Consider the following 13559-nt stretch of genomic DNA (forward strand, 5'->3'; position numbering starts at 1 on the left):
TTTTATAAAAAAGGGAAATATATCCAGGTATTAAAATGATTTATAAAACAACTAAAGTTTCACTAAACTTCTAATATTGTATGCCTAAGGTAAAGAACATACCTTAGTTACTCGTACATTCTCAGGTAGCTTCAAAAATCTACATAAATAAATAAATAAATTTCAAAAGAGGAACTGCAAGAAAAATGGTGCAGTCCATCCATAGCTACCACAGATGGGGCCCTTTCTAAAAGTGCAGCACTGCTGACAGCAGCTGCGGAAATTGGATTTATTGTAGGGGAGGCATTGGGAATGCGAGACCGGATAAGAGAAAACGGCAGTGGTGATGGTCAAGTAGATTGGGGATTCAGAGATCTGAGAAGTGGATGGGAGGGGAAGGAAAAGAGGAAAATGTGAAAGTAGAAATGAAGAAATGAAACAGTCGTCGATGAAAACAAAGAGCTTAGTAGCTAGTAGGGTTTCATAATTTCCCAAATAACTAATGCATTTTTTTTATTTATACATTTATTTTAAAATTAAATTAAGACAATTCTATTATAATTTAAAATTTTTTTCTATCATATTCAAGAGACAAATATATTTTTAGAGTATTGATAAAATGGTATCTCTAGATTGGTATCCATCCTAGACCAACAGAAAATTTGCCACGTCCTACAACCACACCGATCCTTTTAGAGTGTGGATCTTATCCGATGCGATGACAGTGCGGATAAGATAATATTCATCATTGTTTTCGTCAGCGCTTATGTTAGGTAGCGTTTGGAAGAGCGACAGAGACTGAGAGACTGAGATTGAGAGACAGAGACTGAAAGGCCGAGATTGAAATAAGTCTCAGTATTGTATTTGGTGTAAAGTGGAAGACAGAGACTAAAATAAGAATAAAGCTTTAATTTAATTTGTACACAGAGTAAACTTGAAATTAATTAATTGAAATGATGATATTTTAGGTGTAAAATGTTATTAAAGTTTCAGTCTTCGTCCCACCAAATTTCAATCTCCTGTCCCCACTTTTTGGAGGTACTTCTAAAATTTTGGGAACAGAGACTAAAATTTTAGTACTAGTTTCTGAACTAACAAATATGATACTGAGTCTCAGTCTTCCAGTCTTCGTCCTAGATATGAAATTTTTGTTTTCTCTTTTTCTTACTTTGGCTATCTTTTATGTCATAAAAAAAATCTTAATTTTCTTTCAGTACCATATTAAATTCACATTAATATATAAGTTCAAATTAAAGTTCAAAATCTGCCATCAACATCATCACTTTAACTTATCAAACTGTTAACGAGGTAAGTTCGAGTTGGCTATCGTTCTTCCTTGACTCAGTTATAAATCTATAAACAAATCAAATTCAGGATGCCACTATATTAAATTATTAATACAACAATTGTTTATCATTATTTTATTTTAATACTTGATTAAATTCACATTAATTACTATTATTTTATTTTAAACTTGATCCTGAATAAATTTATTTTCATTAGCTATTGTTACAAAAATAATTCTAATGAATATACTCTAATTAAGTGAATTAATTTATTAAACATAATTTTTAGATTGAATTTTGAGAATAGAATAATATTTTAAATTTTATTCATGCTTCAAAATCTTGTGTGTAACACCCTAACTACCAAAGCTCACACTTCCGGCTGCGCGACTCTGATAGCTCGGACATTACGAAGACACTTATACTATTTAATACTAAAATATGAGCCTGTTTAAATCTTTAAACCGAAATACCGATCCAAAAATACTTTCATCCGATATCATACATCTATAAATGCCATACAACTTACAATAACTCATAAAGAGTACATCCATATATATATACATAAATATATATATAAATAACTTTACAAGCATTAACCAATACAAATTTCTATCCCTCTTACAGAATATATCAAGATAATGGCGAGGGTTCAATAAACCATAACTAAAACAATACAGAGCATCTCAACAACTAAATAAACTCTTCGTAACTTCTGCGCCCATATCCTGAAAGGGGAAAAATGTAGGGGGGTGAGAACATCATCCTCGAAAGGGTTCTCAGTAGAGGGTTTTTGGGAATTACTGTAATAGGATACGTGAAGATAACCGCACCAGTGATTCATAACCGTCTTATGCCTCTTCTCAAAAACAACAGTTTACAATAAAAGTAAAGTCGGAAATCTTTTCGGGAAGAAGAACCGTTCAATTCTCAAAAACTCAAAAGCCTTTCAAAACGGTTTATCTATGCGGAACCAAAATAGCCTTTCATAATTTATTCCAAACCAGAAACACAAAACCGAAATCAACCGTCAGTTCATCTCTTTCCAACCACGGCCCTAGGCCCAAACAATCCAACAACCACCAATCACCACAGTTCAACAGAGTCCCAATAGGAAACACAAATAGGAAGATGCAAGCACAAACAAACAGTTATTACAAGTAGAACAGTTAGCAATTAATCACATAGGCAAACCAAGTATAATATGCACACCCAACCAATGTCACACAAATGCATATGATGCATGCCTGTCCCTAGTGGCTGATGATATCATCTGTCGGTTACCAAGCCAACCCGACGTGTCCGGTAGCTAACCCGGACACAGTCTCTCTGTTGCGCCCTGTCGCCATTAGAGGGTATCTGCGCCCTGTCGCCATTAGAGGGTATCGGTGCCTTGTCACCCTTACAACCAGAGAGAAAACACAAGCATACTCGCATACAACATTCATCTCAGCCATCCGGCTTAAATTCATAATTCATTCGATTGCATACATGCATTTGTACTCAACCATGGATCACCATCCATCTCAGCCATCCGGCTCACGGTTCAATCCAGAACCAGCCAATTTATCAATAAATACAGCACTTCGGTTTAAGTTCATAATTCATAATCAGCCATACGGCTCACAACTCATTCGGCAATCAGCCATAGTTCAATAGCGTACACGGCCATTCCGGCTCACAATAAAACAACATTTCCACCATTCAACATCATCAAATTCATAAAACCGACATTTAAGCCATAAATAACTTTTCTCAAGCCATTTCACTTTGAAATCAAATTTCAACTCTTTTTAGCCTTGGCTTTAAAGATCTCATTTCTCAAATCATCTCAGGCTCATAAGCCAAATTTGCCAAATTTTTCTTTTTTTTTAAGCAAAGCCACTTTCGGCATTCTCTTTCCAAAACTTCCAAAACCATGGCAAGTTAAGGATTTATTTCAAAGTATTCAAAATCACCCATACAACAATGGGATTTCATAACAAAAGTTTCTCGGCAGAGTCCCAAGTCTTTAGGGAAGGTCAACTTATATAAATTTCTTAAAATTCATTGAAACTTTTAAAATCATAGATTCCCGGTTCAAGTAAATAAAACTGAATTTATTATGAAACCGATCATACAAAATCACAAGTTCCAACCCGGTCCAAAAATTAACTCATTTGAAATGGAACCGGTTCATTTGAATCAAACCACTTTCAGGTTTCTTTTTGGAACCCATTTTCCTAACTCTTCCAAAATGCCTCAAACTTGATTACTCAATCAAAAGTCTAAATTCCTTTAAAATCACTAAAAGCTCCTTTTTATATTGAAATCAATATTAGAGCATCATTCTTTCCTTCAGTGATTCAAACTGTACAAATAGTTCGTTTTTAAATAAGCCGAACTCAACGCATAAAGTTCATTAAATAAATTAAGCTTGAAAACATAAATATTCTCTTAATAAATCAATTAATATAATTTCTCAAATCCAACCCTTTTTAAATAACTTTACAAACAATACTAGAATTTTGTAGAAATTTCGGCAGCACCTCCCCTAAAACTTGGACTTTTGCCACCCGGTTCGGGTCCCAACTAAACCGTTTCTCATTCCTTTTCAACAGCTCAAAACCAGAAATCAATTCAAGGCAAGCTAAATCCAACAGTCGCCTCAGCGGCATATCTCAAGAAAACTATTTCAAAATCAAATCAATTTCAACCGATTTAACTCATTTCCAAAGCTTTAAAGAAACGGCTCAATAACAAATCATTTGTCCAAAACTAAGTCAATTAAAGTAAACCAGGCTGAATTCAAAAGTGCGTCCGACTTTTCACATTATCAAAATAATTGACTCAATTCAAATCAATCCTCAACGGATCAAACTCAGATTTCAAATCTTTAAAGAATCAACTTCAAAACATTATATTTCACAAGCCGCACAATAATTCATCCAAACAAACATCCATAACCATTCGAGACAATCAAATAACACACAAGGCAGATACAATCACCAAATACCAATTGTCTCACATCAGTATCCATATGTAATAATTCCAATACATAAAACATAGTTTTTGAAAAGCGCCCCTACCTCAAAACGCAATTCCATAACCTAAACGCCTCATCAAGTCCTTTCCGCCTCAACCCGAACTGACGGCAACCAAAACCTCAGCTCCCAGCCACTTTCGCAATAACCATCGCAACACTATTCGCAACATATAATAATCAGGACTCAACCCCACGTTATCAAAACTCATATTCCTTAACCGAACACAACAGAATACTAACGCGTGGCTTTCCGAAACATAAATACTTACCGAAACTAAGAAAGAGCGGCTGAACCGAAACAGCGGCGTTCTCCGGGCTGGCTCGGCAACAGCCCGGCAGCCACCTCAAGCGGCTGCGGCGACAAATTCCGATCACGACATCTGAAACCAACACGCAGCGACTATAGTATTCCCGGAATTCAAAAAAGATAGAAACCACAATTAAAACCCTTACCGGCAACCTTTTCCGGCGACGGTAGCAGTAGCCAGAAGCTCCGGCGGTGGTCCCTAACGTCACAAAACCACTCCTGGCGGTCGGAATCACAGAGATGCAGCTCCCTTCTCTGGCAGCGACACCTGCGGTGGTGGCTGGTGCAGAAGCTCACAACGCAAGTAGCAACGGCGGCCTGCACCTCTTCCTTTCCTTCAGACCAGATCGAGCGGATCTCTAGCAGTGGCGGCACAGGGACGACAGCGACAGTCCGAGGCGACGGCGACAGCACACGGCGGCGCAGCTCCGCGCGGTGGGTCACACTCCTCCTTGGACAGCGACGACGGTGCGGTCTCAGGGAACGGCGACACTTCTCTTCCGCGGGCCCTTTCTCTCTCTCCGTCGCATCTCTCTTCAGCTGGCGTCGATGAAGACAACGACACGGTGACGGGCTCGGCGGCGACGCTCCTTGCGGTTCCGGCGACGAGGATGACGGCGTCTCTCTCTCTCCTCTCTTCCTTCTCCCTGTCGCACGCTATTCCCTCTCTCTTGATTTTGTTTCGTTTCTTCCATGGGAAAAGGGGGGAAACCGTGTTTGTGTGCCACAGCTGCTACTGGATTTTTTGGGAGAAGGTTTCAGTGGCGGCTGCTAGGGCTAGAGAGGTTAAGGTGTTGAGTGAAATTAGGGTTAGGGGTAAATTGGTAATTTCACTTAAAATTGGGAATAATATAGTAATTGAAACCTAAATTAAATCCAACACTAATTATATATAGAAAATACTATTTGCTCACCAATTTCACAAATTATTTTCAATAAAATGCCCAAATCTAAAAATTAGAAATAGTATACTTAATTTCTTCATTTTCCAAAATAGCAGTAATAATATTTAAAATATTATTTATCTAATCCAAATCATATAAAATCCTTATTATTTCATAACTATCAACCTTATACTTTAAATATAGAAAATAATCCAATAATTATAAAATTGGATAATAATCATAACTTATCTCAAATCCAATAAATCAAAACTTGCCTTAATTATCTTTAATAAAATAATTTCTGAAATTAAGGCTATAAATAACTATATGATTTGAGACTTGATCATAATAAGACTTTTCAAAAATTCTGGGTCTTACATCGTGATTAATGTAATTTACATAGTTATACCGATATTTTTTTTCCTAATGTATTAGATATTATATGATTTTATTCTTAGTTCTTCATTATTGCATTAATCAATAATTTTTTTTAATCTTAAAAAAATTTATACTTACATTAAAATAAAAATTTTCACTTGTAGTCGGATATTGGTCATTTTTATAAAGAAAAGTTATATATATTTTTCATTTCATATATAGTTAAAATTGATGATATCATTAGAAAAAGGAAAGAAAAATTTGACATAAAAACTATGTGATTTCATTCTTAAAGATTGATCATCGTTCAAAGAAAAAAAAGTAATTAAGGATCTCAATTAATAATCCATGATTTAAGTAAAACAACACAAAATTGATATATACACTAGCAAAATCATTAGATAAAAAAAAAGATTCTTACATTAAAAATGACTGATTTTTTTGTTTAATGAAAAGGTTTGATTGGTTTAAATTATTAAACTAAAATATTTTTCGTATAAAATGTTAAATTTAAAGATGTTATAACTAGTCCAATTGATCCAATTGAATTTAACAAAGTCACATGAAATTATCTCCTATGGATTCATAGAATTTGATTTATCTTATGTGATATTAAGTTACTCTGAATATATACTAATCAATGCTATGTCTATAGCTTTCTTGTCTTTTCCATCAACCTCATGGATCCCATTTTTTGCTCTCCTCACTTGCATCCTCTCTTCAAGTTGCAATTGAATTTTGTTAGTTGTGCTAGGCACATAATTAAATTGAAACATAGTTATACAATATTTTGGACAATATATAATATATGTATAGATTTGAATTATCTTAGAGGGTCAGTAAGAAATATACTGAAACTGTGTGTGGCCATTTCATTTATCGTGATGGAACGTTATAGTTATGCCATAAAAAATTCAGGGCCACTTAAAAGTGGTTTTCATTATAGCAGGAATAGAAGACAATTGTGATATAGTTGTACCGATATTTTATTTCCTAATGTGTTAGATATGATATGATTTTATTTTTAATTCTTCATTATTGCATTAATCAATAATTTTTTTTAATCTTAAAAAACTTTATACTTACATTAAAATAAAAATTTCCCTGTGTAGTCGGATATTGGTCATTGTATCAATAAGTTTCCTTTAAAAATAAATGACTACTAGGTTTTTGTATTGTTCGAGTGTACATCTAGTTAGGTAACAACAAAAATATTTAAAACGGATGCGATCGCTCTGTAATTTTCAGGTAATTTCCAGTTATTATGAGAATTAATTGTATTTTAGTCTTGAGTTTTACACTTTTACTTTCGTATAAAATAAAGCAATCTCTAATTTTGTAAGCGCTCCTTTTTTTTTCTAAACGCGATTCTTGAGAAAACGTCAATACACCGTACACCTTTTTGTTTAATCACACTTGAAATCTTATAACTGACTGAATTGATTTCCCTTTACATGATTTAACAAATTAAAAGATTCAAAGCTTTACATTAGAGTTTTAGACAAGAGGCTAACAACATTAACCACAAGATGTAACCAAATAACTATACTCATATTGAATGGAGGCACTTTCGCCATATTTCGTTAATTGAGGCCAGTAAAATTCTTTATTATATATAATTTTATACTCCGTAAATACAACATATCATCAGCTGCGACCGAGTTGTATCTCAGAAAAATGAGAATATACATTTTTGGGGAGGAAAAATAGAACAAATTTACAACGATAATTCCTCCATATATGTTATGACAGTCATGTCAGCAAATGTAGATTGTTTCCTTGGATAGAAAAAGAGCGGCAAGGGTAGTTCAAGTTTTTCTAACTATATCATGCTAACATGCATCCACTATTTGCCACTCATGAAATGACAGCCTTGTCCAGAGTCACTGTCAAAAGATTGAATTCACGTCCTAGAGACCAAGTTAGATCATTGTGGGCATCAAGGCTTAAGTTGTATTCTTTGAACTGGCCGTTGTAAGTTATTATAGACATAATGGCCCTGGAAAATTGGAGATGTCGATAGTTCAACAAGCATATAGGTACCATAAATTAATTCAAACTTGGTAAAGGCAGAAATTGTTAACAATTGGATTCCACATTCAGTTCAATGAACAATTAGTTTGAAGTGACTATATAGCTACTTAAATAGTTCTAAGTCTTGATTTTCATCTAACTGACTATAGTTTGTGTTATTATATATAAGGAATTTGATAAGAACTACCTACAGAACCTCAGACCATTATAGTATTAGTCCTACATGACCAAGAAAAGACTATTAAGTCCTACGAAAAGTTGTACAAAAAGAACTACAACAAACTTTGTGCAACGGAACAGCAGCTTATAGATTTGAGAGGTATATTATGCTAAGAATTATAAGCAATCAGGTTAAAAACTAATAGACATTTGCAGGATCTCTGTTTAAGATGAAGATCAAAACTTAGACTTAGAACACATGTCAAAAGCAAACAATAAATACCAGGAAAGACCGGCATCAATGGGATACAAATATAGACTACAAAAGTGTAAACAATCGCCGTAAAGACTAGAGGAAGCTTAGAAAAAATAAGAAAATGTTTTAACCAATGAATCATATGTATTTAGCTCATGTTTGTAGCAACCAAAGACATGTAACAAATAGCAAATTATCGAAAAAAATGAACAACCATACAAATCTGTCCTGCTCTAAGCATAAGTAAGCATGATATTACACAGTAAATCATCGAAAAAAGGAGAAATATTAATTTCTGGCAGCGATCTCCCTTTAACATTCATTTTCATGTACTAAGTGATTATTTAGCAAGACAACAACAAATTCAAGGTGCAATCACTAATATATTCAACTCACATTTCCAGCAACAAAAACATTTAGCTAAGTAATTATTTGAGCATGACAGCAACAAATTCAAGCTTCATTGATGATAATCAGTACAAAATTCATCTTAGTGATGATTTTAAGCAACAAAGAAACTAGCTCAACAAATTATTCAAGGTTCGGTGGTAATAAATACTAACAAATTCACGACTATGATGATTTTCAGCAAAAATAAAAACTAGTTCAGTTATATTTTCAGCAACAAATTCAAATCAAAGTGCAGTGATGAATTAGGGCAACAAAAATGGAAAAAAAAAAAGACCAGAGGAATTTATTGAAAATCACCAAATCGGGGACCAGTTTCTGGTTGGGCAAAGGAATCTGAGGGCAGGGAAGAAGCTGACGGCGAGATTCAAAGTATGAAGACGACAACGATGATCAATCTCGGGACCGGCTACTTTTGCCGCCGGAAACGACAAGCGCGAGAAGGCGCACGACTAAGTGCGAGACGGTGAGGAGCCATGGAGCGACGACGACAACGACCAGTCCGGGTCTGGGTGCTTCTGCCGCCGGCGACAACGAGCTCAGGGAAGGCGTGCGAGTGCGACTGAGTGCGAGATGGTGACGACTGACGACACGGAGAGCGACGAAAACGTTGAGAGCGAGACCCGAGACGAGAGAGGGAGAAAGCTTGAGATCGCGATAGTGAGCAGAGAGATGAGACGAAGGAGACGAAGGAGATGCTTATTGCTGGGGCTAGGGCTTTTTTGGGGTTAGATTGAGAAATTGGTGAGCCATTGAGATTGGGTTTGCCTTGGCTTGGGCTTGGGCTACCAAGAGTTTAGGATTTTTTTTTTCTTAAGGACTTAATTGTATTACCAAAAAAAAGGACTTAATTGTAATTTTATATTTCTATAAATTTAAATGTCTGCGAAATAAAAGTTAAAGATATATTTATCATTTTAATCAAAGATTTAAATATGATTTGGTTCAGATTATGTAAACTGATCGAATCAAATCGGATCTGATAATTATAATAAACCAATTTTATTTTGGTTTATTCAAAATATTTTATTGACCGGTTTAATATTTCGTCCAATAATAATGTGACACATGTAACGTCTTTAAAAAAAGATGTTTCTGATAACTTTATCAGAGTGGCCACCTTTGCACAAATGTATTTTGCGCATAACCTAAAAATTCTATTATTTTCAGTTTTCACAGTAACTTACTATGTATAACGTTTCAAAAAATTAAATTTTTCGTTCGATCAAACTTTCAAACATGCACAATAATTCGGATCACTGTGCATGACAGTCAAAAACGCATTTTTTGTCCAATTTTTCCAACTGTATAATAACTCAAGTTACTATGCACATATTGCCTAGATCCCACACTTTAGATTTTGAAGAAGATTAGATATCATGAATTCTGGCATTTAAGTGTGTGTAACCATATCCAACAAAATCTTAACCCAAAAAGAGAAAGTGAGTATGCTAATTCGTCATGCTGCTAATGAATTCTCTCAAGGTACGACAGCTCAGCAAAATCCGATTCCTTCATCGTTGTTGTTGAATTCTTGGAAGCCTCCTTCCTTGAACATTGTTAAGGTTAATCATCTTGCTGATTTTGGATGTATTGTGAATGGTTCATGTGTTGCTCTGGAATCTATCTATGATGAGTATTTTTACTTTTTTAGGTGTGAACTCTTTGATATTTGGAGAAGACACATATCCTTGTTGAAATGTAAAGAAAATCAAAGAATATTATAGTCAAATAAATTTTAGTTAGAGTCAAAGTATGATGCAGTTTTTATCAAGATAGAAGTTGATAAAAGATAATACTATATATACATGTATGGTATAAAAACAAGAAAGATGAACTTTGCTTTTGACTTATTAGTCGAAAACAAATTGGGTTCAATTAACTAATAGTTGGTTGTGGAAGATTTTACTTTTGCCTCCATTAGCTTTGTTATAAATAGGTTGGTTAGGTTTAGGATATTCATGCATGCCAAATTTTATAAGAAGTTTGTGAGTAAACATTAAGAAAAAAAAATAGTAGTAAAGTTTTTTATATATATAATCTCTTTGTATAAGTGTTATTTTCATAATATAAATGAAAGGATTGTAGATTTTTCTATATATTTTCAAAAATTATAATTTAATTTATCACTTAATCATATTATTTTTACTGATGTCTAAATTTATCAGTTCAGTTTCATTCATTTTCGATCCACAAATTTTTAGTGCATTATTCTACCTAGTATCCAACAATGCATAGAGAGGTGAATGATTTATAAGCAAAATAAGAAAAGTTATTTAACGGAATCAGGTTTCTTATTGCTGTTTTATTTCTTTATTCTTTATGTATTCTTTAAAAGAATAAAAATAATATAACTTTTTTTTTATAATTATGTGTTACTTCTTCTGTTAACATCTACACTATATTTCTTTTCCAAAAAAAATCACACCTTTTATTATGCTCTATATATATAATAATGCCCTATAAGATTGTTGGCAGATAGTGGTAGTTTTACATTGTCACAAAACGGTTAGCAATAAAATGTCAACCACTCTAATATTGGATATTGCAAAACCGTTAGCAACGATTTTAATAAATAACTGGATTAACCTTTGTAAAACAGGACTTATTTCGACTTTATTTTTATGGGTGTTTAATTATCCCATTACAAATATGTAAATAAAAGAATGAACAAAAAAAAAAAAGCATTTTACCTTACCTATATATATCATTTTTCTAATTAAAACATAGTATCTAAGTTATACTGGTCTTATGAGAACATACACAATAATGTTTCACAAAAGAAAGCATCACTAAACAGCAGTACTCAGATTATAAGATAACAATAGTTCAGCAGCTATAATTCATCACCCATGAGCTTACCTTGGAACATAAAGATTCGTGACATACAGTATGTAGTGTTCTATGGATACACACTTAACTGCATGGGCATGTGCATTGTTTAATTAAACAGAATAGTAATAACATAAATTTCAGTAGTCATTTAATAATTTATTGGGAAGTGAAGGAACATGGTAGTATTTCCTTTTGTTGATGCAGAGAGCTGAGCTTTGATATTGCTTACTAGAAAAGTAAAGGGTAAGTGGTAAGATCAGAGGCTGCTGTTCCTCCGCTATGTGCATTAGGATGGCTAGGTTGTAGGCTCAATGCAAACATACGAGGACCTAAATTTGAGAATCCTATGACAGATTCATACTCTCCATTATCCACCAATCCATAACGTGGATCTTCTGCTCTTGCATCCTACATTCATAATAATAATAATAATAATAATAATAATAATAATCAACCATATCATTGCAGTTACAGAGTATATTTATTTAATTTAACTTTAGAAGATGGAAGTCAAGAACAAATACTATATAGAGAGAGACTTATAATGTTACACATTTAAGTATTTTTGTTAACTAAGTCTAACTAAATTGGTCTAACATCAACAAAAATCAATTATAAATAACATTGCTCTAAATTTTATTGTTTAACTTGGTTGAATTTAGTTCATAAAAATACTTGGATGTATAGCATTACTCAATTATATTAAGCATATATGTAATCTACAAAAGCATGTGCAGAAATACATACTAAATCACGCAGGAGTCTGTTGTGCACTTCTTTCTCGTTGTTAAACTGCAAAAGAAAAAAAAGGTAAAAAAGTTAAATTAAGTTAACCAAGCAACCTCTAAAAGAATATATTACTAAACTAGCAGAATATACATAAGGAAATTAGTAACCATTTTTACATACCTTCTTCCTGTGCTGGTCAATCTGATTTGTGATCATCTTGTACTGTCCACCATTGTGATAAGGAACTCGTTAGCATACGGAACAGAATATAATATAGTATTTTCGCAATCTTAAACAGTATGACAAATAAGTCAAGTAGCAATGTTTCCTTTCCTTTTTCTCTGAAAAAGAAAAAGTGAAAAACAACTACTGATTGCATTAATTGACACAAGTGTTTAATGTATGTAATGGTTAACTTTCGATTTACGAAATTTACGTTATCATATATACTTGATGAAGATCCTATCCATCAAGTAAAAAAATTGGGATAGGGACGCAGGTGACAAGTCTACCCGATCCGCCTTCACCAATAATAGGAAAGTGAAAATTCAAGTGCAGTCAATTTCACCTAAAGTTGATAGTTGAGAGCTATTAAATGATTTAAATGATAAATTTTTATTTAACAGTTCTCAACTTTAAGACAAATTGATTGGACGTGAGTTTTTACCTAAAATCAATACAGAGATGATTCTTTAGTTTTCAATTTGGTTATGGACCCCGGTGATTCCTCAAATCGAAATAATACACAGCATTGGCCTCCAAACCACATCGGTGACGGGGTCCCAGAAATTTGAGGTAATTTGGCATCACTTTACACTTACTATATATATTGGGTAAATTAAAAAAATTCTCAGCACTGAATAGTACTGAATTGCTAGATTAATTGTGTTGAATTATTGGCCAAAAATACTAACAAATATATATTAAAATTACTGATCCTTGAATTTTTCTTTTTATATTAAAAGATTACTTTACCTTATTGATCACAAGTTGCAAAGAAATTAAAATACAATACTAAGTGCTCTTAATTTTTGTTCCCAAATAATAGATGACTTCAACAATATTCAATTTCAGTTCAATTTTATTTTAAATTTTACAAAATATCACATAAACATCATATATTATAATTAATAATTTGAGATTAAATATCACTTTAATAATACAAAACTGGCCTCCAAATCACATTACGGGCGAGGTCCCAAAAATTTCAGGCAAGTTGGCATCACTTTCCACTTACCATATATATTGGGTAAATAAAAAAATGGTAAGGAAATAAAAA

The 13559-nt window shown here is 33.2% G+C and overlaps 1 protein-coding gene and 2 long non-coding RNA genes across 4 annotated transcripts in view; all 3 read right to left on the bottom strand.

Moving 5' to 3' along the window:
* LOC110264699 lies at positions 1950-4964 on the bottom strand. Of its 2 annotated transcripts, none has more exons than XR_002350871.1 (3): positions 4744-4964; positions 4560-4670; positions 1950-1993 (listed from the first exon to the last, which is right to left on the bottom strand). It is a non-coding gene; the product is annotated as an uncharacterized LOC110264699 (long non-coding RNA). The 2 variants fall into 2 exon arrangements; XR_002350870.1 differs by lacking the exon at positions 1950-1993 and adding an exon at positions 4408-4447.
* On the bottom strand, positions 7390-9520 carry LOC110264700. Its single transcript, XR_002350872.1, has 2 exons — positions 9017-9520; positions 7390-7858 (listed from the first exon to the last, which is right to left on the bottom strand). It is a non-coding gene; the product is annotated as an uncharacterized LOC110264700 (long non-coding RNA).
* The window catches only part of LOC107608010 (floral homeotic protein DEFICIENS), a 4643-nt gene continuing 2572 nt past the window's right edge, over positions 11489-13559 (bottom strand). Inside the window, exons 5-7 of the mRNA XM_016309903.2 lie at positions 12461-12502; positions 12299-12343; positions 11489-11959 (exon numbers count right to left, since the gene is read on the bottom strand). Coding sequence (XP_016165389.1) covers positions 11780-11959; positions 12299-12343; positions 12461-12502 — 267 coding nt within the window. The 3' untranslated portion in view covers positions 11489-11779. The remainder of the gene's footprint in view (positions 11960-12298; positions 12344-12460; positions 12503-13559) is intronic.

This window comes from Arachis ipaensis, chromosome B07 (assembly GCF_000816755.2).
Source record: "Arachis ipaensis cultivar K30076 chromosome B07, Araip1.1, whole genome shotgun sequence".
NCBI classification, from domain to species: Eukaryota; Viridiplantae; Streptophyta; class Magnoliopsida; order Fabales; family Fabaceae; genus Arachis; species Arachis ipaensis.